At 38.5% G+C, this 25,678-nt stretch overlaps 1 protein-coding gene and 1 long non-coding RNA gene across 5 annotated transcripts in view; one reads left to right on the plus strand and one right to left on the minus strand.

Annotated features, from left to right (window-relative positions):
- Positions 1–10,467, minus strand: part of ZNHIT6 (zinc finger HIT-type containing 6) — a 52,533-nt gene extending 42,066 nt beyond the window's left edge. Inside the window, exons 1-5 of the mRNA XM_082612780.1 lie at positions 9,526–10,467; positions 8,311–8,376; positions 8,117–8,223; positions 7,946–8,031; positions 138–241 (exon numbers count right to left, since the gene is read on the minus strand). Coding sequence (XP_082468906.1) covers positions 138–241; positions 7,946–8,031; positions 8,117–8,223; positions 8,311–8,376; positions 9,526–10,196 — 1,034 coding nt within the window. The 5' untranslated portion in view covers positions 10,197–10,467. The remainder of the gene's footprint in view (positions 1–137; positions 242–7,945; positions 8,032–8,116; positions 8,224–8,310; positions 8,377–9,525) is intronic.
- A 47-nt stretch (positions 10,468–10,514) lies between these two features.
- The window catches only part of LOC309799516, a 130,997-nt gene continuing 115,833 nt past the window's right edge, over positions 10,515–25,678 (plus strand). For all 4 annotated transcript variants that reach the window (XR_014293292.1, XR_014293293.1, XR_014293294.1 and 1 more), the window contains exon 1: positions 10,515–10,714. This is a non-coding gene — a long non-coding RNA (uncharacterized lncRNA). The remainder of the gene's footprint in view (positions 10,715–25,678) is intronic.

Consider the following 25,678-nt stretch of genomic DNA (forward strand, 5'->3'; position numbering starts at 1 on the left):
ATCTTGTCCTGTACCAATAACAAACACTTCATAGACCACACTTTGAGTAGCAATGTTCTATAGTAAACCAAACCTTAAAAGATGTTCCTAATCAAATCAGAACATCTGATATACTAAGAAAGAAGTCAGACACTTACTTCTTATCAAAAAATGTTGAATTTTCTCTCCTTTTGGTGAATCCATTGGGTAGAAGTTTTAAGTTAATAGCTTGCTTTCGAGCACGATTTTTCATAAAGTACATCTAACAACCAGAAACAAATAGGCAAATTAATATTAAAATGTCTTAAATTCCAAAAGCACATAAAACAATGTTCAAAACACAATAATTAATAGTTATTGAGTAGTTATGTTTCACAGACTGCACTAAACAGCAATGTCTCATTTAATCCTCACAATACTATGAGGCAGGTACTATTAGTACTCCCATTTCTGCTATTTCAGCTATTTCTGAGATGTAGAACCTACATTCAAATCCAGGTCTGTCTAATTCCAGAGCCTGTGATTTTAACCATATACTCTATAAGCCAAAAGAAGAATTTTATGGGGATTTAAAAAAAATACAGGTTTTAGCAATCACAGGGATTACCTATACAGTTCTTTCTTTTTTTACTGATGGTTTCATACCATAGTTAGCTATATATATATATATATATATATATATATATATATATATATATATATATTCCTGCTTCTATTACTAGACAGGTAGCTTCATTCAGGGAGGAACTATGGCACTGCCTAGTACAAGGCTTAAGTTAAAGTAGCCACTGATGTAGGATGTACAAAATAGGATATGAGAATTCTAGCTCTGACATGTGTTACTCAATGGATCATGTACGTTGGTTGAGCCCATACTAGCCCATGAAATGATTTGCCTTGCTTGTGGGGTTAACACAATCTTAAACTTTCAACTTGGTTTAAGATAGTCCAGATCTGCAATGTTCTTACGTACCTGGTAGAATAAAGGAAGGCCTGTTTCTTCTAACCTTCAAAAAATTCCCACAAATAATATTTAAAGAAAAAAAAAAGCAGTACTCAACAAAAAATAAAAAAGTATAAACAATATAAGAAAACAAGGCTCAGTGTACTGGAACCAAAAGGGGAAAAAGATGTAGCTGAGAGAGCTCCCTATATATTCAGACACTAAAAAAATCATAAACAGATTACAGAACTGCTCTGCAAAATTTAAAGGAATAAAAGAAAGCCTGAAAATATGTGCAATGAAGAGAAACTATAAAAAGTGACTCAGCAGATTTTTAAATAAGCCAAACTAAAATTTTGCATTAGAGATAAAAAAGATGGCAAAATCAGGAGAGGTTAAGGTGTAGGTATGATATAGGGAGAAGGCCTAAGCCACGTTTAATGGTAGTTTTAGAAGAAGAGAGAATGAATAAAGCTCAGGTAATATTTTAAGAGAAATGAGCTGATAATTTCCCAGAATTGATGAAAGACACTCCACCGATTCAATAAATCTAATAATTCCCAAGTAAGATAAATAAAAAGAAAGGTGCATCTTCACAGTATAGTAAAAATGCAGAAGACCAACAATAAAAAGAATGCATCCAGAGAAAAAAGATTTCAAAGGCAGTTAAAAATGACAGATGACTTTACAACAATAAAAATGGAAGCCACAGACAATGGAAGAGTAATTCTGAACCCAGAATTCTATAGACAAAAATCATTTAAGAGTGATTTAAATGCCGATAGAGTAATCTAAGAGTTGGCAACCAGCAAACTCTCTCTAAAGGACATTCTAAAAGATCTACTTGAGGTAGAAAGTGATCTCTCAGACAGAAAGTCTAAGATGATGGCAGAAAAAATAAAGAGCAAAGAAAGTGGAAAATATGAAGATAAACCAAAACAAACACTGACTAGATAAAACAGTAATTACTGTATGGAGATTGAAACAAAAAAGACAATTTAAATACCAGAAAACAATATGAAAAGTCAGTAGAGTGTTAAATGGAATTTAAGTGTTCTAAGGTAACTGCTGGCAAACTAGGGCCAAATCCTGCCTGCTGCCTATTTTTATAAACAAATTTTGTTGGAATACAGCCCTGCACACTTGTTTATGTATTATTCATGGCCGCTTTTTTGCTACAGTGGCAGAGTTGAGTAGTTGTGACAGAAACCATAAGGTTTGAAAAAAAGGTTTACTATCTGACTCTACAGAAGAAGTTTGCCAACTCCTGTTCTAAGGTCATTGCATTGTTTAAGTACAGGCTTGAGGTACTGATTAACTTTAGATACGGATAAATGAAGTATGCATGCAATGTCTAGCCTAACCAATGAAAGGATAGAAAAAAGATGTATAAGTTCTAAACTGATAGAAGAAAAATTCAAATGATAAGAAATTACTCAATTAGTCCAAAAGACAAGAAGGAAAAGAACAAAACAAAACAAAGCAAGTGGACAAATAGCACAAGTAAGGTGACACATTTAAAGTCAAATATATAGGTAATTTTATTAAAAAGTAAATGAGTTTGATGATTCAGTTAAAAGTTCCAGATTGTCAGAATGGAGAAAAACTGCACCCCAATTATATGGTACTTTGGAAAGGTACATCCAGAACATAAAGATACAAAAAGGCCTAAAGTAAAAGTAAGGGACAAAATACACCATGCAAATACCAACCAAAGGACTGAAATAGTTCAATACCAGATAAAGTACACAAAAAGCTTGAGACAAAAAGGGTCACATCATAATGCCAAAGGTTAAATACACCAAGAATTTCCTGAAGTATGCATCTAATAATTTAGCCTTAAAGCATATGAAGCAAAGCTAACTGAACCACAAGGAGAAACATACAAATCGTTTTGATTTTATCTATTGGGAAATGTTAACATACCTCTCTCAGTAACTGATAGAAAAAACAGACAAAAAACAAAAAACCAAAAAAAACCCAGTAGCACTATAAATAACTTGAACAACATAATTAACAAATCTGACCTAAAAGGAATATATTTAGAATACTAGATTTAGCAAATGCAGAATAATTTTTCTTTCCCAAGCAAACAGAGAACGTTACAAAATCTGACCACATGCTGGGCCATAAACACAAGTCTTAATGTATTTTAAAAGAATGAACTCAGAAAAAATATGTTCTCTGACCACAATGCAATTAAGCTAAAAATATAAAAGGATATAACAAAAGTCAAGAGGACACGTTAACAAAATAGAAAAGGAATTCACAATAGCAACTGATCTAGAAAAAAAGAGAGCACAAATAAGGATTATCACAAATGATAATACAACTTCTACAGACACGTAAAGGAAAATATGAAGAACTTTATGCCAATGCATTTGAAAATTTAGGTAAAATGGAAAAATTCTTAGAAAAATGTAGTCTACTAACAATGACTCAAGAAGACAGAGAAAACCTAAATAGTCCAATAAACGGTAAAGAATAAACTTCAGAAGCCCATTAATACATTTTACCAAACTTCCATGGAAGAAATAATCCCAATGTTAGTTAATGTATCCAGGACCAAAATGGAGCATACCCAAATAATTTTATGAAACTAAAATCACAATGATATGAAACCTAAGAATACCAAAAAGGAAAATCAGAAGTCATTTCACTCATGGACAGAAATGCAAAAATGAATGAATGGATAATATGTACATATACCTAATACAACTGAATTCTGCAAAGTATAAAAAGCAGGGTATGATAATAATATACCATGCAAGTTTAACTTACAAGAGAAAATTGATTAAAAGATTATTATTCATACTAGAATATTATATATTAATTAAAAGAATAAATAATCAAATACAGAAAAAGCATTTGATAAAATATAACCACCATTCATGTTAACATCTGTTAGCAAACTAGGAACAGAACTGCTTTAATCTAAATATCAAACTGTATCTACAAAAAATTTAAAAGCAAACATCATGGTGAAATCTTGAAACTTTTCCCTCTATGATCAGGAGTTATGAAACAAAGATGTACAGAAGAGTTAATATACCAGGCCCGAGACTGTTATCCTTAGAAAGTTCTGTTGGCAAAGTTGGCTCTTGGCTGGTGTCTGGGAATTTGACTGATGGGTAAATGGACCCTACACTGACATAAAACTTTTCCTAAAATGATAAGAGTGGTTCACTGTGCTGAAATTGTACAAAAATGTGGTTTTATCTGCTTCCCTTCTAGGAGTATGGAATTTGGCAAGTGCTAGGGTGAGGGTGCTTCTGCGATCAGCCCCCAGTAAAAACCTTGGGCAGTGAGTTTCCCTAGTAGACAATAACTTCAAACGTTAATTATCACAACCCACTGCCGGAGGAATTAACTGCGTACAATGTGACTCCAACAGAAGAGGACTTTGGGAAGCTTGTGGCTGGATTCCTACAGACTTTGCCCCATATACTTTTTCCTTTTGCTAATTTTGCTCTGTATCCTTTCACTGTAATAAATTTTAGCCATGAGTACAACTGTATGTTGCATCCTGTGAATCCTTTCAGCAAATCATCAAACCTAGGGATGGACTTCAACTTACAACATAAATATCCACTATCATCAGCACTATTTGACATTATTGGAAGTCCTAGCTATACCAATAAGGCAAGAAAAAGATAAAAGAACAAGGACAGAAAGACAGAAACAAATTGTGATGAACTATTTATAGAGAAAATCTCAAAGAATCTATAAATAAGGTATTGGGACAGATTTTAATATGGTTACTACTATAAAACAGACAACAAAAATATCTCATTCCTAAATACCAGCAAAGAGATAATAAAACATTCAAAAGAAAACACTACTTAAAATAGTATGGGAAAATAAAGTGCTCAAGAATAAATCTAATAAGAAATATGCAAGACCTTCACTGAGAAAATTATAGAGATGTTAAAGAACCAAATAAATGCAGAGATACAACAGTCAAGGATTTAAACATTCAATGCTGTAAAATCCAATCACTCAAGTAACTCTACAAAATAAATGCAACCCCAATCAAAATTCCCAGGTGGGGAAGGTAGGACTGTAGAATCAACAGGCTGATTTTTCATATTTGTATAAAATTACAAAGAGCCACAGCCATATTTTAGAAGATACTCTAGAAAATATTCTAGAAAAATGGCTATATTCTAAAAAACGAATGAAGTGGGAGGACTTATTCTTTCAGTGAGTTTCAGTAAAAGACTACAATAGTTTAGAGTGCTGAGCATTGGTGTGGATAGATAAGAGGACCACCAGAACGAACAGAGAGGCCAGAAACTGACCCAAGCATATATGGATGCTTGACTATGACAAAGATCGTCCTGCAGAGCAGTAGGGAAAGGATGATTTTTTTCAATAAATGATGCTAGAAAAAGTAGATTATCCATGTGGAAAATTACATAGGACCTCCACTTGACATGCTAGACAAAAATGAATTCCATGTTTACAGACATAAATGGGAGATGCAACACTGTAAAACTTTTAGAAAATAGTTACAGGAGAACAGCTTCATAACAAGGTAGGGAAGGATTTCTTTATAAACTCATAAAACTATTAACTATAAAGGAAACATACAACAATTTTTACTACATGAAAATTAGGAACATCTGTTTACCATAAAACACTAAAGAGAGTAAAAAGACAAGCCACAGAATGAAGGAAGGAATTTTTTTTTTTTGCGGTACGCGGGCCTCTCACTGCTGTGGCCTCTCCCATTGCGGAGCACAGGCTCCGGACGTGCAGGCTCAGCGGCCATGGCTCACGGGCCCAGCCGCTCCGCGGCATGTGGGATCCTCCCGGACTGGGGCATGAACCCGTGTCCCCTGCATCGGCAGGCGGACTCTCAACCACTGCGCCACCAGGGAAGCCCCCTGAAGGAAGGAATTTATAACACATACAACCAACTAACAACTAGCATCTAAAAATACAAAGAATTACTACAAACCAGTAAGAAAAAACAACTGACCAATGAAAAGATGAACAAAAGACTTAACAGGCATACCACAAAGAAGAATATCCAATTGGCCAATAAAATGTTTGAAAGGTGCTCAATCTCTTTAAGAATCAGACAACTACAAGTTAAAAATCATAATAACATAACACAGCCATCAAATTGACAAAAACTCAGAAACTCTGACCAAGTCAAGTATTGGAGAGGATGCGACAATAGGTACACTTAAACACTACTGTGAGTATAAACTGGTATCACCACTTTGGAAAATGTTTTGGTAATATATAGTCAAATTGAAGATATGCATACGCCACAACAAAGCAATTCAGCTTCTAGTTATAAACCCCAGAAAAACATATGTATAAGCAAACCACAATTCCTAAACAGAAGTGTTCACCATAGCACTGTTTCTAAAATTTAGAAAACCCAGAGTCCATTTATTACAGAAAATCCAGAAATAAGAATGGTTCAGGAAAGGGCATAAAGCTGGTGGCAGGAACTTTTGAGAAGCTGGTAATGTTCTAATTTTAGACCTAGGTGGTAGTTACATGGATGTTTACTGCATAATTATTCATTAAATGGTGTATTTCTGGACCTCCCTGGTGGCACAGGGTCTGGGAAGTTCCCACATGCCGCGGAGCAACTGAGCCTGTGCGCCACAACTACTGAGCCTGCTCTCTAGAGCCTGTGAGCCACAACTACTGAGCCCGTGCACCACAACTACCAAAGCCCATGCGCCTAGTGCCTGTGCTCCACAACAAGAGATGCCACCACAATGAGAAGCCCGTGCACCGCAATGAAGATTAGCCCCTGCTTGCCGCAACTAGAGAAAGTCCACGTGGAGCAACGACGACCCAACGTAGCCAAAAAAAAAAAAAAAGGTGTATTTCTATTTTATGCTTTTTTATATGCATGCCATATTTCACAAAAAGAAATTTAAAAAGTAATTTATCTTTTAAGTAGAATTTAATTATGTCTAATTAAGCTTGAGGGAAAAGAAGACTTGGTGCATGGTAATTTTTTTTTCAGATGTGGGTAATGTCATGTCTGTACCAATAACACCAACAAAATAAACTGTTTAAACGGTACTAAAATTCTGCAACTCCAATACCAAAATCGTATTGAAAAACGAACATAATTCCATGATGTGATTTAATAATATTATTAAAGAAATTTTAGAACAACAGCAGCTGCAAAATACTTCAAATATGTAAGCTTTTAATTTTGCATAGTGCATAAGGAATGAAAAAGGGATGAAAGTATGAAAATTAAGTATATTAAAACAACAAGTCCTATTAGCTCTTCCTTCAAAATTCAAATCTAATCACTTCCCAATAATTCTAACAGCATCCTCTCTGACTAGAACCACAACAACAGCCTTATAACCGGTCTCCCAGCTTCCAATCTTCCACTCTTACCTACTCAAGTCCACTTTCCAGAGAGCAGCAAGAGTGATCTTTCAAAAAGCAAACAGGCTCAATATCCACCCATGGCTTCCATTTTTAGTTCGAATACATTAGGAGCCCTCACTAGTTTCTTTAACCTCACATTCAACATGCTCCTCACTCAACTACGCTTCTGTCACCTTGCCCCTCTTTTAATTCCTCAAACACCCTAACTTCATCCCTGACTCATTCTTTACTTTTGCTTTTGTCTCTACCGGAAAGTCTTTCTCCAAACCTTCACATGACTGCCTCTTTCTCATCATTCAGACTGCTGCTTAAATGTCATCTCTCAGAGAAGCCTCTCCTGACTACTGTACGGAAAATAGTACCCTTATAACCCCCTCCTCCCCCAGCAAACAAACACCATTTTCATTTTCTTTAATCTCCTGTGTCCTATCTTCCACATGTACTTAATGTTACCTGAAATTATATTTGTTCCTCTACTCATCTCCTGTCTCTCCTGCTACAATACAAGCTCCATGAGGAGAAGGACCTTGTTTTGGTCACTGCTGTATCCCCAGTAACTTAATATATTTGTTGAGTGAAAAAAAAAAGAATCTAATTCATTAGAAGAAATTCTAACTGGAAGGGAGTAGAAGAAATACTTACATGTTTATTGCTTATTGGTCTTTTCAAGAAAGCATCTCTAGAAATATGGTCGGCTGTTCTTGCCACATCTTCCAAAAATCGATAATCTACAAATTTCGAAATAGAAAAATAAACAAATGATATATGCCAATGGCCAGGAAGCATCAATCGGCTATGCAGAAGATGGCTTACCACTTAGGAGATTCATTTCAGTAAATTGTTGCATTGAAACATATGCAGTTTTATCTCGAACTCCATTACATGTCAGTTCTGCTTTGTGTTTCTTTACACAGGGCAAACTGAAGAGACAAAAGAGGAGGTACTTTTACACTTTGAGGTAAAAAGGGTACAGGCAGAGATAACAGGGTAGGAAATGACATACATACCTGCAGGAATAGCGCATACAACGTGGACATCTGTACTTTGCTTCTTCTGTACCACAAGTTTCACATCTACAAAAGCCCACATGAAAGTTGATAAATTATCAAATATTAATTTTACATGTTTATTTATAAACTTTTAATGCTGAGTCAATTACTCATCACAATCAATTTACAGACGTGTAATCATAGTGAATAAAGTAGATGCAAGTAACTCTTATGAAATACTTGATAGCTGTCAAACATCATTAGAAAATTCTCCTCTAGGAAATGACAACTACATTTACAATGTTGTTAATGATATGTAATTCAAGAAAACACGTATTAAATTAAAAAAAAATCATCTCACTTTGACTTCCTTTTCTACTATAATCTGAGAATGAGATCATTCGATATTTTAACTTGTAACTCTTGACACTGTTAACAATTGTGTGTGTGCACATACCCAGAAGTCCAACCCATGAGCTATGTTTATTTATCTCAAAGGCAGACACACCAGAAAAAGATATAAGACCCAGGCAAACTTAGAGAGTGGCAGTTGCATCTTTCTCAACTCCTCACCCAACCTAGAATGGGCGTCAAAATAATCTAGAAATGCTATTATCCATCATCTGTCTTCAACTGTTCTTTCAGGATCTTGGGATACTGACACTCAAACTACAGCTACTTCTGTTTTACTCACTGTGTCCAAGACAGTGATAATCCCAAGAAACTGACTACTCTTATTTCCTATGCTGCCTCATTATCACACTATAAGGAAATTAAATCAAAAGCAATAAATATTCATAGTACCCACAGAGAAACTAGATAGTTGGGTGAGTTCAAGTGTATTTTGTCTAATTTTAACTTACTCCACTTTGTCCTTGTTGGTTTTATTAGACTTTTCCTCACACCTATCCTCTCTCAAAAGAATACTGAGCCAAGAGCATATTAAGTCAAGCCAGATTCTGGTCCAAGGGTTTTCTGGCCCCAAGAATTTTCACTTCCTAACTTGGCCACTGGACACTAGTACCAACCTCACATATTTTCACTGAATTTATTGTCATCTGACAAAACCCTCCCTTCCCAATCGCTCCCCCCCGCCATCATTCAGGCTCCAGGGGTCCAAACTAGCGCTTATTTATCATTATTCCACACCCTTCTGGTAGTGTAATTTCTTTCAATCTAGACAACAGAGAATTCCATAGCTTTATTCCCCCAATGGAATTCTCCTTGCCCTACCTTGACATGGCCAGTTTCCGCTTGGAGCCCACTGGGGGATTTATCTGAGGCTCTTCTTTCACCTTTGTATCATCCATCACTTCTTCTTTAGGGAAATACTTCTCTTCTTTTACACACACTTCATCCATTATTTCCTCCTTTTTTACGTTCTGATCAAGAAACATCTCCTCCCCTTTAATCTTCAAGCTATCTTTTTTCTCTTCCTTCACTTCTAGCCAGTCCATCACTTCTTCCTTCACCTTCACTTTCTCTTCCTTTAGCTCTGGTTCTTCCACCTTCTCTTCTTTTACCATCAAACTACTATCCGTCTCCTGCTTCACCTCCAACGTGCCTGGTTTTTCCTCTTTCACCTCAGGCCCATCCTCCACCTCCTGCTTTACCCACTGGTCATTCCGCATACCTTCTTTCATTTCTGACCAGTCCATTACTTCTTGCTTCACAACTGCTAGGTCCACTCGCATCTCCTCTGCCCTTGGTCCATTTCCTTCTTCCTCTTCCCCTGTCTTCCCCATTCCGGTCAGTCCATTCCCCGCCTCTCCACTGCCGGCCTCCTCGGTCCCTACTGTGCCCCTGCCTCTCTCTCCATCTGACTCGAGACTTAGCCGCGCCCCTTCAGCTCCACTCTGGAGACCTCCTCCCGACGTCTCCTCATTTTCAGGAGCAAAATCCATCAGCTCAAGATCCTTGACTTCCGTTGCCACTCAGTCCTTCAATATGGCTGGTCCACGCCAATAGGAATGAATTTCTGGCCACAACACCGACAGCGGCCCACGTGTGGATCAGAGAAGTAGCAAGAAGAAAACGCCGGCCCGGCGCGTCTATCCAGGCAGTCGTAAAGCAACGCTTCCGCGCATTGCCGCTTCACGACTCGTAGAGCTCTTTACGGCTCTGCTGCAGTCCGGCACAGATCCTACGGGATCCGAGTGAGGCCGCGCCCGCTGTCATCCCGCCTTCGGGGCGGGGTTTCGCCAAACCCTTCCCTTGGGGAGGCCGCGCCCTATGCACGTGGCCACACTCTTCCGCTTAAAGAGAGCGGAGGATCTCCGCGCCGGGGGAGAAGCGGGACCCTCACAGCTTTGTAATTGGAAGACTACCCTAATCTGTTCTGAACGTGCATGAAAATGGAAGAAACACCTGATATTACGCCTCTCCATGCTTCAGTTTCTTCAGCAGTACTCCAGAGACGATGGTATTACAAATCTTTTGGTTTATTTTGATGATTAAGTGTAATCATGCATGGAAATAAGCTAGCAGTGATGAAAGTCAACATATGGTCGCTATTATTACTGGGAATCCTGATAGGTTTCAGGTAGGAAAGAGGGCATTAACTTTAATTCTTTCACTTCTTTGTCCGTAACAGCCGGCATCAGCCAGTTCCCCATTTATAGCATCTTACAGGATTCTCTCTAGGAGAGAGAATATATATATATATAGAATATATATATATTTTTAGAATATATATATTTTTAGAATATATATATATAGAGAGAGATGTTAAAGAACCAAATGCAGAGATACAACAGTCAAGGATTATATATACATATCCATATATATATATGGATATATATATATATATCACACATATTTAAAGACTGGGCCAAAAATTCAACCCCCAGGACTAGAACATCTTAAAACCAAAACACAGAAAACAAAAACTAGCCTGGCATCCGTTTCAGTTACTTTTGAAAATTAATATTACATACTGGTCATTAGGCATTTTCACCTAATCTTTACATAATGTCTGAGATTCATATTTTTCTCTCTGCATAAGGAGACTTCAAAGAAATGGATTTTTAGCTTGGGCTGCTTTGTGCCAATCCTTCAAATCCTTTTATGGTTTGCAGGGCATTTAACTGTTATCACTCATTCACATGTTCATCAGGGAATGGGAATTTTGAATGGGTGAGCAGAATGAGGAAATTTTGAAACCTTAGTTGGGGCTCCACTGATACTGTAGCACTGGAAGGAGCATTGAAGTAAGTTGGGAAAGTTTCGTAAAATTTTTTTTATGGGTTATGAGGAAGAGACTTCCAAAGGAGTCATATGGACAGTGTTTTGTCAATATACTTAGAGGTGCCAGCTACCCATGAAGTCAAAAAGAGCCTGACTGGTAACCCTGTTACCGACCAGGGTTCTTGGACTCCTTAATCAATAGAAATTGATAAGAGGCCAGATAAGAAAATCAGGCAAGACTTTATTGGGACTAGTGCTGCAGCACAAGGGAGCGAAAACAAGTAACAGGTGCCTTTGTTGGCTCTTGGGGTGGGGGTGGGGCAGGAGGGAGCTGGTTCCTTTACATGCGGTGAGGATAGGGGTGGGTCAGGGGTCCTCCTGAGGGGTGGCTTAGGTGGTCTGCCTATCTCCTTGCTGGTGCTGTGTGCAGGGTGCAAGTGCAGTACCCTGCTTTTGCTGCAGACTCCTGAGAAGTGGCAGTTGGGTTTTTGGTCTTTTTGTATCTTGTTGTTTTTAATTTGCCCCACCTGCACACGGTTATTTTTAGTCCCTTATAGTTTCTTTGTATTCTGTTACTCTTTGTCCAGGTGCAAGCACTGCAGCAAAGGGTCCCAGGTCCCAGCCTGTCTCAGATTTGCAGGCCAGATTACGTTTATACTAGGAATAGGGGCTAAATGACAGAAAGAATCCATGTGGCCTTGCTAAAGACAACATTTGGGGGATGAGAACAAGAGGAAGTGTTTATTCTCATGAGAATAACGGATATCCATTTAAGATCACAGAGAAAGTTGTGAAACTACAAATCAGACACCAGAAGCAAAAACGCTTTGGAGTATTTTGGATATTTGTCATTTTCCTACATTTTTTCTTGTAATCTGTATGTTTTTTTCACAGTCACTAGAGGGAATATCGTTAAACCAGTAAGGATTCTTGAGAGTATCACAGCTAGTCACTTAACTAAGTTAAACAATCAACACTTTAGGGCTGTAGTTTTGATGGAGGTATCAGAGGTTGTGGTGATGTTGTTAAATGGCAGTTTTGAGGGAAAAGGGGAACTTGAGTGGTCCTGCCGGAGAGAACTTTGGGTTGTTGGAGTATAGAGCAAGGGTATTGCCTGCAGGGACAGACATGGCAGGGACGGGGGGGATGAAGTTATTTGTGGGGCTATCATTGAATTCCTATCCAGTTCCTCAAACCCCTTTCCCTCCCTTTTCTACCTCAATGGAGTAGAGGGACAAGCCCAGCTCCTGCAGTATAGGATTGAACCTTCATGCTATCCTCTATCATCTCTGTCTCCCAGCCCCGCACCAGGCATCCATGGTGCAGCTCTCCTACTCACTTTGGGAGCTGGCCCTTTGCCGAAATCATAGTTGAGTTCAATTTAACAGCTAGAAAGCTGGGGATACTTTCTAGGAAAGCATCTAAGCTAAGACTGAAATACCATGAGAGAGTGTATATTATGGACGGTTAAAACCATTTTGGTGGCTCAGCAGGCAGTGTCTGGTTGACTATAGGGTAAAGATTAGGAGGGCCTTTCCTGATCACTTAATGGACAGGTAAGAAAGTGAAGACCCAGAGAAATAAAATGATTTGCTCAAAATTACGTGGCTATTAGTGGCAGTACTCTAACAGAAAATTAATGATCTGGTCAAAGCCTTTGTTCGCACCTGAGCCTGGTTAAAATAAAGGCTGGAAAGTGGAAGTGCAGCTGGGCCCACACAAGAGGCAGGAACCAGAAAGCCTGGAAGCCTGAATTTTATCTTGTGGGCATGTGTTGTGATGGGTTGCATGTTGGGTTACTGAGAAACAGATGCTGATAGGAGTTATTAGGGTTCAATGCCTGTGAAAGAAAGGAAGAGGAAGCAGGATTGGTCAAAGAGAGAATTTAAGATGTGATGCAGGTCTGACAAGTCTTTGGCCAACTTGCCGGGTAGCTCTGGAGAAAGCGTTTTCTTTCGAGTGTCCTGCATCAGGCAGAACTGTTCCATGCTTTATATCTGACCCCACTCAGTCACCTGATGCAGGCTGCCCCAGGAAGGGCGTCATCTTGGGCAGTAGGCTTCTCTGCAGCTGGAGCTGACAGCTGGAGGCTGATGACTGCACTTCTTGTGGCTGCATATCAAGTTCTTTGAAGGGGGATCTGGGTGGCACCTCTCCATGGCTGCCACAGTGTGAATGTGTGTTTGCCTTGGTGGCCACAGGGCCTTTTGTCACTGAATCTGCTTTGTTCTTCTTTCTTTGAAGGCCAGTTGTCTCTCTTCCATGTACCTTGTTAAAAAATACAGCCACTCCACAACCCCCGGGTTTATATATCCTCAGTGCGTGTAGTCATGGAGACTCACTATCGTCCATTTCCAAATGTCTGGGGAAGAGTCTGAGTGGATAAGCAAAGTAAGGGGGGATAGGATCTCTTAGTGTAAACATGATTGTGGAGTTGTCAGGGAAGACCAGTTTGATCTGGGCAGTGTTCTCTGATGACAATGGGAAAAGTACTGGGTTTAAGTCTCCAAGCTACGTGCTACTAGCTACTAGTAGCCACTAGTTGTGTGACCACGCCACGTCTAATTTGGTTTCTTCATCTGTAAAATGGAGATAGTTATACCTATTTAACAGCTGTTTTGAGAATTAAATGAGAAAATGTATGTGAGCTTTTAAATAGTAAAGCATTTTATAATTATAAGTATTATTTTCCTCATTCTACTAGTAATTTTGAAAGCTTCACTGATGACAGCTTACTTGTTTTCTCTTTCAGACTGTGGAGGACAAAGCTGAGATAATCACATTCCCCAGTTCTCAGCACATTCTCACCATGTGCGACAATCCTTTCTTTAATGTTTTCGTCATTTGTACATCTCCTCTCTCATTACCCTCCGCCTCACTCTCATGCGTTTGATATGGTTCCTTACGTAAACACATCTTTGTGAAATACATAGTGTTGTTTTATTGTGTGTTATTTGTAACAGCTTCCTTGAGGTATAATTCACATAAAAATACACCTATTAAAAAGATACACCTATTATAAACTTACAATTCAGTAACTTTAAATTTATGGAGTTGTGCAACCATCACAACAGTCCAGTTTTAGAACATTTCCATCTTCGCCCCAAATTCCATTGTTTCCATTTGCAGTCAATCTCTGTTCCCAGGCAACCATTGATCTGTTTTCTATCTCTATAGATTTGCCTTTCTTGGAAGTGTCATATGAAATCATACAATATGTGGTCTTTTGAGTTTGGCTTCTTTCATTTAGCATAAAGTTTTTGAAGCTTACCCATGTTGTAGCATGTATTGGTGGTTTGTTCCCTTTTTATTTCTGCATAATATTCCATTATATAGATATATCACATTATGTTCATCCCTTTACTAGCTGATGGACATTTGGATTGCTTCCAGGTTTGGTATTATGAATAATTCTGCTTCCACATTCACATATAAGTCTTTGTGTATACATATATTTTCATTTCCCTTGAGTAGATAGGTACCTGGGAGTGGAATTTCTGGACCACGTAGAAAGTTTATGTTTAATTTTTTAAGAAATAGTCAAACTGTTTCCCAAAATATCTATTCCATTTTACATTCCCACTGGCAAAGTGTTAGGGTTCCAGTTTCTCTACATTTCTTGCCCAAAGTTGGTATGGTCAGTCTTTTTGATTACGGGTATATAGTGATATCTCATTGTGAATTTAATTTGCATTTTCTTAATGACTAGTAATGATGTTGAGTATCTTTTCATGTGCTTACTGGTCATTCATATGTGAAATATTTGTTAGTGAAATGTTTATTCAAATCTTTTGCCTATTTTTTCTTATGTTATCTTTTACTTTTTAAGTTAAAAAAATTTAATACAATTTTACAAGGTTATTTTCCATTTAGTTATTACACAGTATTGGCTGTATTCCCTGTGTTGGTACGATACATCCTTGAGCCTGCCTTACAACAAATAGTTTGTACCTCGCACTCCCCAACTCTTATATTGCCCCTCCTGCCCCCCACCCCGACCCAAGTGGCTACCAGTAGCTTGTTCTCTATATCTGTGAGTCTTCTTTTGTGTTATGTAATAGCGGCGGGGTGAGCTCACAGCTATTAGCACATGACGGTTAGTGCTTGGCAGTTAGAGGTCCCACTCTGCCAACAGTCTGCATGCAGTGTTCCTCGGGGCAGAGAGTGCCGTGAGAGGCGGATTTCAGCCTTCTCCCCGGGGCCCTCCAGCCCCCCTGGCCTTGGGCCGGCGGGTGAGCTGGGGAGCCGGGGACAGGCTGAGGGCTGTGTCCTGCAGGGCTCCAGAGCCCTCACCACAGCCACCCACTGGTCGGACCCAGGCCTTGAAGCAGCAGCGACCATCTCCCCCATCCCCACCTCTGCGACCTAACGGTGGCAGCCGTGTCCATGGGTCGCAGTCCGGGAAATCCGGCACCTGTTTGGGCGGCCTGAGGAGCCTGAGGGCCAGTTGAGTCCTGGGCACCTTGCTCCCTCACTGGTGATGGCTGGGCAGGGTCTGGGACTTGGCCCTGAGGGCGCCACCAACTGAGATCTGCCTCCTCAGCTGCGTCTGGGCACTGGTGGGAGGACCCAGACTGGGTACTGGACGAAGGCTCCTGGGCACGGTAACCAGCCCGCGAAGGGACCCCTTCCTCTTAGACAGGGCTTGGACCTCGGAGGTCAAAAGTTGAACCTTGGGTCCTTGCCCTTTCTTGTCAGAACAGAGAATAACCTTTGTTTCGGTGGAGGTTTACAGGAACATCATGACCTATGACCTGACCTCGAAAACGAAGGATCTGACACCAAAAAGTTTGCAACAACTAACCACGCCCCTTCCTCACCTTTCCTATAAAAGGCTTTGCTAGAAGCTTTCAGGGAGTTTGGGGTTTTTAAGGCCTGAGCCACCCATCTCCTTGCATGGCCCTGCAGTAAACCTTTCTCTGCTCCAGACTCCAACATTTTGATATTGTTTGGCTTCACTGTGTGTTGGGCACATGGACTTGCATTGAGTAACAGTTATATTCACTAGTTTGTTGTATTTTATAGATTCCACATATAAGTGATATCATGCATTATCTGTCTTATTTCACTTAGCATAATGCCCTCCAAGTTCATCCATGTTCCTGCAAATGGCAAAATTTTGTTCTTTTTTATGGCTGAGTAGTATTCCATTGTAAAGACATACCGCCTCCTCTTTACCTATTCATCTGTTGATGGACCCTTATGTTGCTTCCATATCTTGGCAATTGTAAATAATGCTGCGGTGAACATTGGGGTGCATGTGTCCTTTCAAATTAGTGTTTTTGTTTTCTTCAGATACATACCCAGGAGTGGAATTGCTGGGTCATATAGTAGTTCTACTTTTAGTTTTTTGAGAAACCTCCATACTGTTTTCCACAATGACTGCGTGAATTCATATTCCCACCAACAGTGTACATAGGTTTGTTTGTTTTTTGTTGTTGTTTTTGAATTGCTCAGTTTTAATTGAATGAATTCAGAATTGGGAGACTTTTTCCAAGAAATATGTGAAACTTACACCTAAAATTCAAGGCTTTTTAGAGCCTTAGAGTTATGGTTATTCTTTTCTCATTCTCAATGAGTCCCCCTCTCTCTCTCTTTTTTTCTGTCTCTCTGGTTCTGGATTTTTTACATAATCATTTATGCATAAAGTTTTGAGCCAGGAGAAGGTAAAAAACATTGTGGAATTCTTGGAGGTCCTTAGAATGCTATGGGTTGCTAGAGTTCAAAGTAGTTTTCTCTACTGAAATGGACAAAGTGAGACATTCTTTTGGCTTATCAGGAGGGTATGCATGGATTAAATGTGATCATAGTATAGTAAAACTTTATTTTTAGATACATACATCTAAGTGAATATTACCCTTCTAAGTAGTCAACTAGGGATTGCATATACTTATTTTTCTTGATGCTGTTGTTTAAAAATAGGTTTTATAACTTTTTTCTTAGATTTATCTTCTGGAATAGTTTGAATCGAGATAAAGCTTGTTTCACATATTGTTTTTGATATATTTTTTAACATTTTTATTTTATATTGGAGTAGAGTTGATTTACAATGTTGTGTCAGTTTTAGGTGTACAGCAAAATGATTCAACTATACATATAATATATGTGTAATTCTCTTTTTCAGATTCTTTTCCCATATACATTATTACAGAATATTGAGTAGAGTTCCCTGTGCTATACAGTAGTAGGTCCTTGTTGAGTATGTATTTCATATATAGTAGTGTGTATATGTTAATCCCAAACTCTTAATTTACCCCTCCCCCCACCTTTCCCCTTTGGTAAACATGTTTGTTTTCTGTGTCTGTGAGTCTGCTTCTGTTGTGTAATTAAGTTATTTTTTATCTTTTTTTTAAAATTCTACATATAAGTGCTATTATATGATATTTGTCTTTCTCTGTCTGACTTACATCACTTAGTATCATAATCTCTAGGTCCATCCACATTGCTGCAAATGGCATTATTTCATTCTCTTTTATGTCTGAGTAATATTCCATTGTATATATGTACCACATCTTCTTTATGCATTCATCTGTCAGTGGACACTCAGGTTGCTTCCATGTCTTGGCTATTGTAAATAGTGCTGCAGTGAATATTGGGGTGCATATATTTTTTCGAAGCATGATTTTCTCCAGATGTATGCCCAGAAGTGGGATTGCTGGATCATATGGCAACTGTGTTTTTAGTTTTTTAAGGACCCTCCATACTGTTCTCCATAGTGGCTGTACCAATTTACATTTCCACCAACAGTGTAGGAGGGTTCTCTTTTCTCCACACCCCGTCCAGCTTTTATTGCTTGTAGACTTTTTGATGATGGCCATTCTGACTGGTGTGAGGTGATACCTCATTGTAGTTTTGATTTGCATTTCTCTAATAAGTAGTGATGTTGAGCATCTTTTCATGTGCTTTTTGGCCATCTGTATGTCTTCTTTGGGCAAATATCTATTTAGATCTTTCACCCATTTTTTGATTGGGTTTTTTTGATATTGAGCTGCATGAGCTATTTGTATATTTTGGAGATTAATCTCTTGTCAGTTGCTTCATTTGTAAATATTTTCTTCCATTCCATGGGTTGTCTTTTTGTTCTGTTTATGATTTCCATTGCTGTGCAAAAGCTTTTAAGTTTAATTAGGTCCCATTGGTTTATTTTTGTTTTTATTTTCATTACTCTAGAAGGTAAATCCAAAAAGATATTGCTGCAATTTATGTCAAAGAGTGTTCTGCCTATGTTTTCCTCTAAGAGATTTATAGTATCTGGCCTTACATTTAGGTCTTTAATCCATTTTGAGTTTATTTTTGTGTATGGTGTTTAAAGAATGTTCTAATTTCTTTCTTTTACATGTAGGTGTCCAGTTTTCCCAGTACCACTTATTGAAGAGACTGTCTTTTCTCCCTTGTATAGTCTTGCCTCCTTTGTTGTAGATTAATTGACCATAGGTGCATGGGTTTATTTCTGGGCTTTCTATTCTGTTCCTTTGATCTATAAGTCTGTTTTTGTGCCAGTACCATACTGTCTTGATTACTGTAGCTTTATAGTGTAGTCTGAAGTCAGGGAACCTGATTCCTCCAGCTCCATATTTCTTTCTCAAGATTGCTTTGGCTATTTGGGGTCTTTTGTGTTTCCATACAAATTTTAAGATATTTTCTTTTAGACCTGCAAAAAATGCCATTGGTAATTTGATAGGGATTGCATTGAATCTGTAGATTGCCTTGGGTAGTATAGTCATTTTGACAATATGAATTCTTCCAATCCAGGATCATGGTATATCTTTCCATCTGTCTGTGTAATCTTTGATTTCTTTCATCAGTATCTGAGTACACGTCTTTTGCTTCCTTAGGTAGGTTTATTCCTAGGTCCTTTATTCTTTTTGATGTGATGGTATAAGGGATTGTTTTCTTAATTTCTCTTTCTGATCTTTTGTTGTTAGTTGTAGAAATGTAACAGATTTCTGTGTATTAATTTTGTATCTTGCAACTTTACCAAATTCATTGATTAGCTCTAGTAGTTTTCTGGTGGCATCTTTAGGATTTTCTATGTGTAGTATCATGTCATCTACAAACAGTGACAGTTTTACTTTTTTTCCAATTTGGATTCCCTTTATTTCTTTTTCTTCTTTGATTGCCATGGTTAGGACTTCCAAAACCATGTTGAATAAAAGTGGCGAGAGTGGCATTCTTGTCTTGCTTCTGGTCTGAGAGGAAATGCTTTCATTTTTTCACCATTATGTTAGCTGTAGGTTTGTCATATATGGCCTTTATTATGTTGTTGGTATGTTCCCTCTGTGCCCACTTTCTGGAGAGTTTTTATCATAAATGGGTGTTGAATTTTGTCAAAAGCTTTTTCTGCATCTATTGAGATGATCATATGGTTTTTATTCTTCAGTTTGTTGATGTGGTGTGTCATACTGTTTGATGTGCAGGTGTTGAAAAATCCTTGAATGCCTGGGATAAATCCCGCTTGAGCATGGTGTATGATTGTTTTAATGTATTGTTGGATTCAGTTTTCTAGTATTTTGTTGAGGATTTTTGTGTTGTGTTCTTCAGTGATATTAGCCTGTAATTTTGTGTGTGTGTTTGGTATCTTTGGTGTTGGTATCAGGGTGATGGTGGCCTCATAGAATGAGTTTGGAGTGTTCCTTCCTCTTCAATTTTTGGGAATATTTTTAGAAGGATATGTTAATTCTTCTCTAAAAGTTTGATAGAATTCGCCTGTGAAGCCATCTGGTCCTGGACTTTTGTTTGTTGGAAGTTTTCAAATCATAGTTTCAATTTCAGTATTTGTGATTGTTCTGTTCATATTTTCTATTTTTTCCTGTTTCAGTCTTGGGAGACTGTACCTTTCTAAGAATTTGTCCTTTTCTTCTAGGTTGTCCATTTTATTGGCATATAGTTGCTTATAGTAGTCTCTTATGATTCTCTGTATTTCTGTGGTGCCTGTTGTAACTTCTCTTTTTTCATTTCTAATTTTATTGATTTGAGACCTCTCCCTTTTTTTCCTTGGTGGGTCTGGCTAAAGGTTTAAGAATTTTTATTTTTTTATTTTTATTTTTTTTGGTGGTATGCGGGCCTCTCACTGTTGTGGCCTCTCCTGTTGCGGAGCACAGGTTCTGGACGCTCAGGCTCAGTGGCCATGGGTCACGGGCCCAGCCGCTCCACGGCATGTGGGATCTTCCCAGACTGGGGCACGAACCTGTGTCCCCTGCATCGGCAGGTGGACTCTCAACCACTGCGCCACCAGGGAAGCCCAAGAATTTTTTTTTATCTTTTCAAAGAACCAGCTTTTAGTTTCATTGATCTTTTCTATTGTTTTCTTCATCTCTATTTCATTTATTTCTGCTCTGATCTTTATGAGTTCTTTCCTTCTACTAACTTTGGAATTTTTGTTCTTTTTGTCTCTAGTTCCTTTAGGTGTAAGGTTAGGTTGTTTACTTGAGATTTTTCTTGTTCCCTGAGGTAAGATTTTTTGCTATAAATATCCCTCTTAGAACTGCTTTTGCTGCATCTCATAGGTTTTGGATCGTTGTATTTTCATTTTCATTTGTCTCTAGATACTTTTTGATTTCTGCTTCGATATCTTCAGTGTTCCATTGGTTCCTTAGCAGCATATTGTTTAGCCTCCACGTGTTTGTGTTTTTTATGGTCTTTTCTTTGTAGTTGATTTCTAATCTCATAGCGTTGTGGTTGGAAAAGATGCTTGATAAGATTTCAGTTTTCTTAAATTTACTGAAACTTGCTTTATGACCAAGCATGTGATCTATCCTGGAGAACGCTTCATCTGCACTTGAAAAGAGTGTGTGCTCTGCTGCTTTTGCATGGAATGCTATATAAGTATTAATTTAGTCCATCTCGTCTAATGTGTCACTTAAGGCCTGTGTTTCCTTATTGATTTTTTTGTCTGGATCATTTGACCATTGATATAAGTGAGGTGTTGAAGTCCCCCACTATTATTGAGTTACTGTCGATTTCTCCTTTTATGGCTGTTAGCATTTGCCTTATATATTGAGGTGTTCCTATGTTGGGTGCATATATATTTACAATTATTACATTTTCTTCTTGAATCTATCCCTTGATCATTATGTAGTGTTCATCTTTGTTTCTTATAATAGTCTTTATTTTAGAGTCTATTTTGTCTGATATGAGTATTGCTACCCCAGCTTTCTTTTGATTTCCATTTGCATAGAATACTTTTTTTCATCCCCTCACTTTGAGTTTGTGTGTGTCCCTCGATCTGATGTGGGTCTCTTGTAGACAGCATATATATGGGTCTTTGTTTTTGTATCCATTTAGCCAGTGTGTCTTTTGGTTGGAGTGTTTAATCCATTTATATAACAGTTAATTACCAATATGTATGTTCTTATTGCCATTTTGTTAATTGTTTTGGATTTGTTTTTGTAGATCTTTTGCTTCCCTTCCTCTTTTGTTCTCTTCTCTTCTTCTTTGGTGATGCTCTTTGGTGTTGTGTTTGTATTTCTATTTCTTTTTTGTGTGTATATCTATTGTAGATTTTTGGGTTTTGGTTACTGTGAGGTTTTGATATAGCAGTCCATGTATATACAAGACTTTTAAAGTTGCTGGTCTCTTAATTTTCAAATGCATCCCTAGTATCCTGCATTTGTACTTTCCTCTTCTCACGATTGCTTGTTTTGATATCATACTTGTTTGTGGATGATTTTCTACCTTTACTGTATGTTTGCCTTTGTTAGTGAGCTTTCCCATTTGTAATTTTCTTGTTTCTAGTTGTGGCCTTTGCTTTTCTGCCTAGAGAAGTTCCTTTAGCATTTGTTGTAAAGATGGTTTGGTGGTGCTGAATTCTCTTAGCTTTTGCTTGTCTGTAAAGCTTTTGATTTCTCTTTTGAATCTGAATGAGAGCCTTGCTGGGTAGAGTATTCTTAGTTGTAAGTTTTTCCCTTTTTTCACTTTAAATATATCATGCCACTCCCTTCTGGCCTGCAGAGTTTCTGCTGAAAAATCAGCTGATAATGTTATAGGGACTCCCTTGTATGTTATTTGTTGCTTTTCCCTTGTTGCTTTTAATATTTTCTCTGTTTTCAATTCTTGACTATTTGATTAATATATGTCTCGGTGTCTTCCTCCTTGGGTTTATCCTGTATGGGACTTCCTGTGCTTCCTGGACTTGGGTGACTGTTTCCTTTCCCATGTTAGGGAATTTTTCAGCTATTATCTCTTCAGGTATTTTCTCAGGCTCTTTCTCTCCCTCTTCCCTTTCTGAGACCCCTATAATGGGAATGTTTGTGCATTTAATGTTGTCTCAGAGGTCTCTTAAACTGTCCTCATTTCTTTTCATTCTTCTTTCTTTTTTCTCTTCTGCAGCAGTGATTTCCACCATTCTGTCTTCCAGGTCATTTATAAATTCTTTTGCCTCAGATATTTTGCTATTGATTCCTTCTAGTGTGTTTTTTATTTCAGTTATTGTACTGTTCATCTCTGTTTGTTTATTCTTTAAATCTTCTAGGTGTTTGGTAAACATTTCTTATATCTTGGTCTGTGCCTCCATTCTTTTTCAGAGATTTGGATCATCTTTACTGTCATTACTGTTAATTCTTTTTCTGGTAGATTGCCTATCTCCCCTTCACTTAGTTGTTTTTCTGGGGTTTTATCTTGTTCCTTCATCTGGAGCATATTCTTCTGACGTCTCATTTTGTCTAACTTTCTGTGTTTGTAGTCTGCATTCTGCAGGATTCTGCTTCCTCTTGCTTCTGATGTCTGCCCCGTCATGGGTGAGGCTGGTCTAGAGGCTTGAGCAAGCTTACTGGTAGGAGGGACTGGTACCTGCCCACTGGTGGATGGAGCTGGGTCTTATCCCTCTGCTGGGCAGGGCTGTGTCAAGGGGTGTGTTTAGAGGTGGCTGTAGGCTCAGGAAGACTTTAGGCACCCTGTCTGCTGATGGGTGGGACTGTGTTCCCACCCTGTTGGTGGCTTGGCCTGAGGCATCCCAGCACTGGAGCCTACGGGCTATTGGGTGGGGCCAGGTCTTGGTGTCAAAATGGCAGCCTCCAGGAGAGCTCACACCTATGAATAATACCTGGTACCTTTGCCACCAGTGTCGCTGTGCCCACAGTGAACCACAGCTGCCCCCCTGCCTCTCCAGGAAACCCTCCAATACCAGCAGGTAGGTCTGGCCCAAGCTCCTGTGAAGTTACTCCTTTTTTGCTGCGTCCTGATGCACATGAGACCTTGATGTGTGCCTTCTAAGGGTAGAGTTTCTGTTTCCCCTAGTCCTGTGGAGTTCCTGCGACCACGTCCCACTGGCCTTTAAAGCCAAATGCTCTGGGGGCTTCTCCTCCTGATGCCTGACCCCCAGATAGGGGAGCCTCATGTGGAGCTCAGAACTCTCACTCCTGTGGGAGAACCTCTGCGATATAATTATTTTCCAGTGTTGGGGTCGCCTACCTGGCAGGTTTGGGATTTGATTGTATCATGAATGTGCCCCTCCTACCATCTTGTTGTGGCTTCTTCTGTCTTTGGATGTAGAATATCTTTTTTGGTAGGTTCCTGTCTTTTTTGTCGATGTTTGTTCAGCAGTTAGTTGTGATTTTGGTGTTTTCCTGAGAGGAGGTGAACTCAAGTCCTTCTGCTCAGCCATCATGTCTTGCCATTTATCTATTTCTGTTCTTTTTGATGATATCCATTCTGACAGGTGTGAGATGATACATCTCACTGTGGTTTTGATTTGTATTTCCCTGATGATTAGTGATGAGCATCTTTTCATGTGTTTGTTGGCCATCTGCATTTTCTCTTTGGAAAAATGTCTTTTCAGTTCTTTTGCCCATTTTTTTGTTGTTTGTTTCTCATTTTTTAAAATTTTATTTTATTGAAGTGTAGTTAATTTACAATGTTGTGTTAGTTTCATGTGTACAGCAAAGTGATTCAATTATACATAAAATTCATATACTGTTTTTCAGCTTCTTTTTCATTATAGGTTATTACAAGATACTGAGTATAGTTTCCTGTGCTATACAGTAGTATTTATTATTTATTTTATGTGTAGTACTGTGTATATGTTAATTCCAAACTCCTAATTTATCTCTTCCCTTACCTGCTATCCCCTTTGGTAACCATAAGTTTGTTTTCTATGTCTGTGAGTCTGTTTCTGTTTTGTAAATAAGTTAATTTATATCTTTTTTTAGATTCCACACATTAGTGATATCATATGATATTTGTCTTTCTCTGTGTGACTTATGTCACTTAATACGATAATTTCTAGGTCCATCCATGTTATTGCAAATGGCATTATTTCATTCTTTTTTATGGCTGAATAAATATTCCATTGTATATATGTACCACATCTTCCTTATGCATTCCTCTGTTGATGGACATTCAGGTTGCTTCTATATCTTGGCTATTGTAAATACAGTAAGTCCCCTACATGTGAACGAGTTCCACTCCAGGAGCACCTACGTAAGTCCTGTTTGTTCATAAGTCCAACGAAGTTAGCCTAGGTACCCAACTAACACAATCACCTCTATAGTACTGTACTGTAATAGGTTTATAATAGTTTTCACACAAATAATACACAAAAAAACCCCCAAAATAAACATTTTTAACCTTACAGTACAGTACCTTGAAAAGTACAGTAGTACAGTACAACAGCTGGTATACAGGGGCTGGCATCAAGTGAACAGGCAAGAAGAGTTACTGACTAGAGAAGGTAGAGGAGGTGGGAGATGGTAGAGCTGAAGGATCATCAGCAATAGGAGACGGAGGGAAAGCTGTATTTTCACTCACAGGCACAGGTTCTGGTTCCTTGCTAGATTCAATTCTATCTATCCTCTTGAAAAAACGATCCAGTGATGTCTGGGTAGTAGCTCTTATTTTCTTGTCATAGATGACACAGTAGCACTGGATTGTATTCTGGACGGCTGCTGCAGCCTTCGTGTACCGTTCTATGTTTGGGTCCTGTGCCTCAAAAACCAATAGTGCCTCCTCAGGTAAAGAAAATCCTGTTGCCACTTCCTGCATCGTGAATGTCTTCAGTTCTTCAGTCAGTTCTTCTTCCTCTTGTCTCTCTTCGTCATTTTTCTGGGCCTCCAATTCCTGGTGCTTCTTAGCAGTACCAGCTACATCACTGCTGCTTTTATGCTTGCTTCTGGACATCCTGGGCTTGAAATAAAGATACTGTACTACTGTACCCTATACAGTACTGTACAGTAGAGCACACAAAAGCACAACCACTTGTAGGGGA

Source organism: Mesoplodon mirus (genome assembly GCF_964341445.2).
Source record: "Mesoplodon mirus genome assembly, chromosome: 3".
NCBI lineage: Eukaryota > Metazoa > Chordata > Mammalia > Artiodactyla > Ziphiidae > Mesoplodon > Mesoplodon mirus.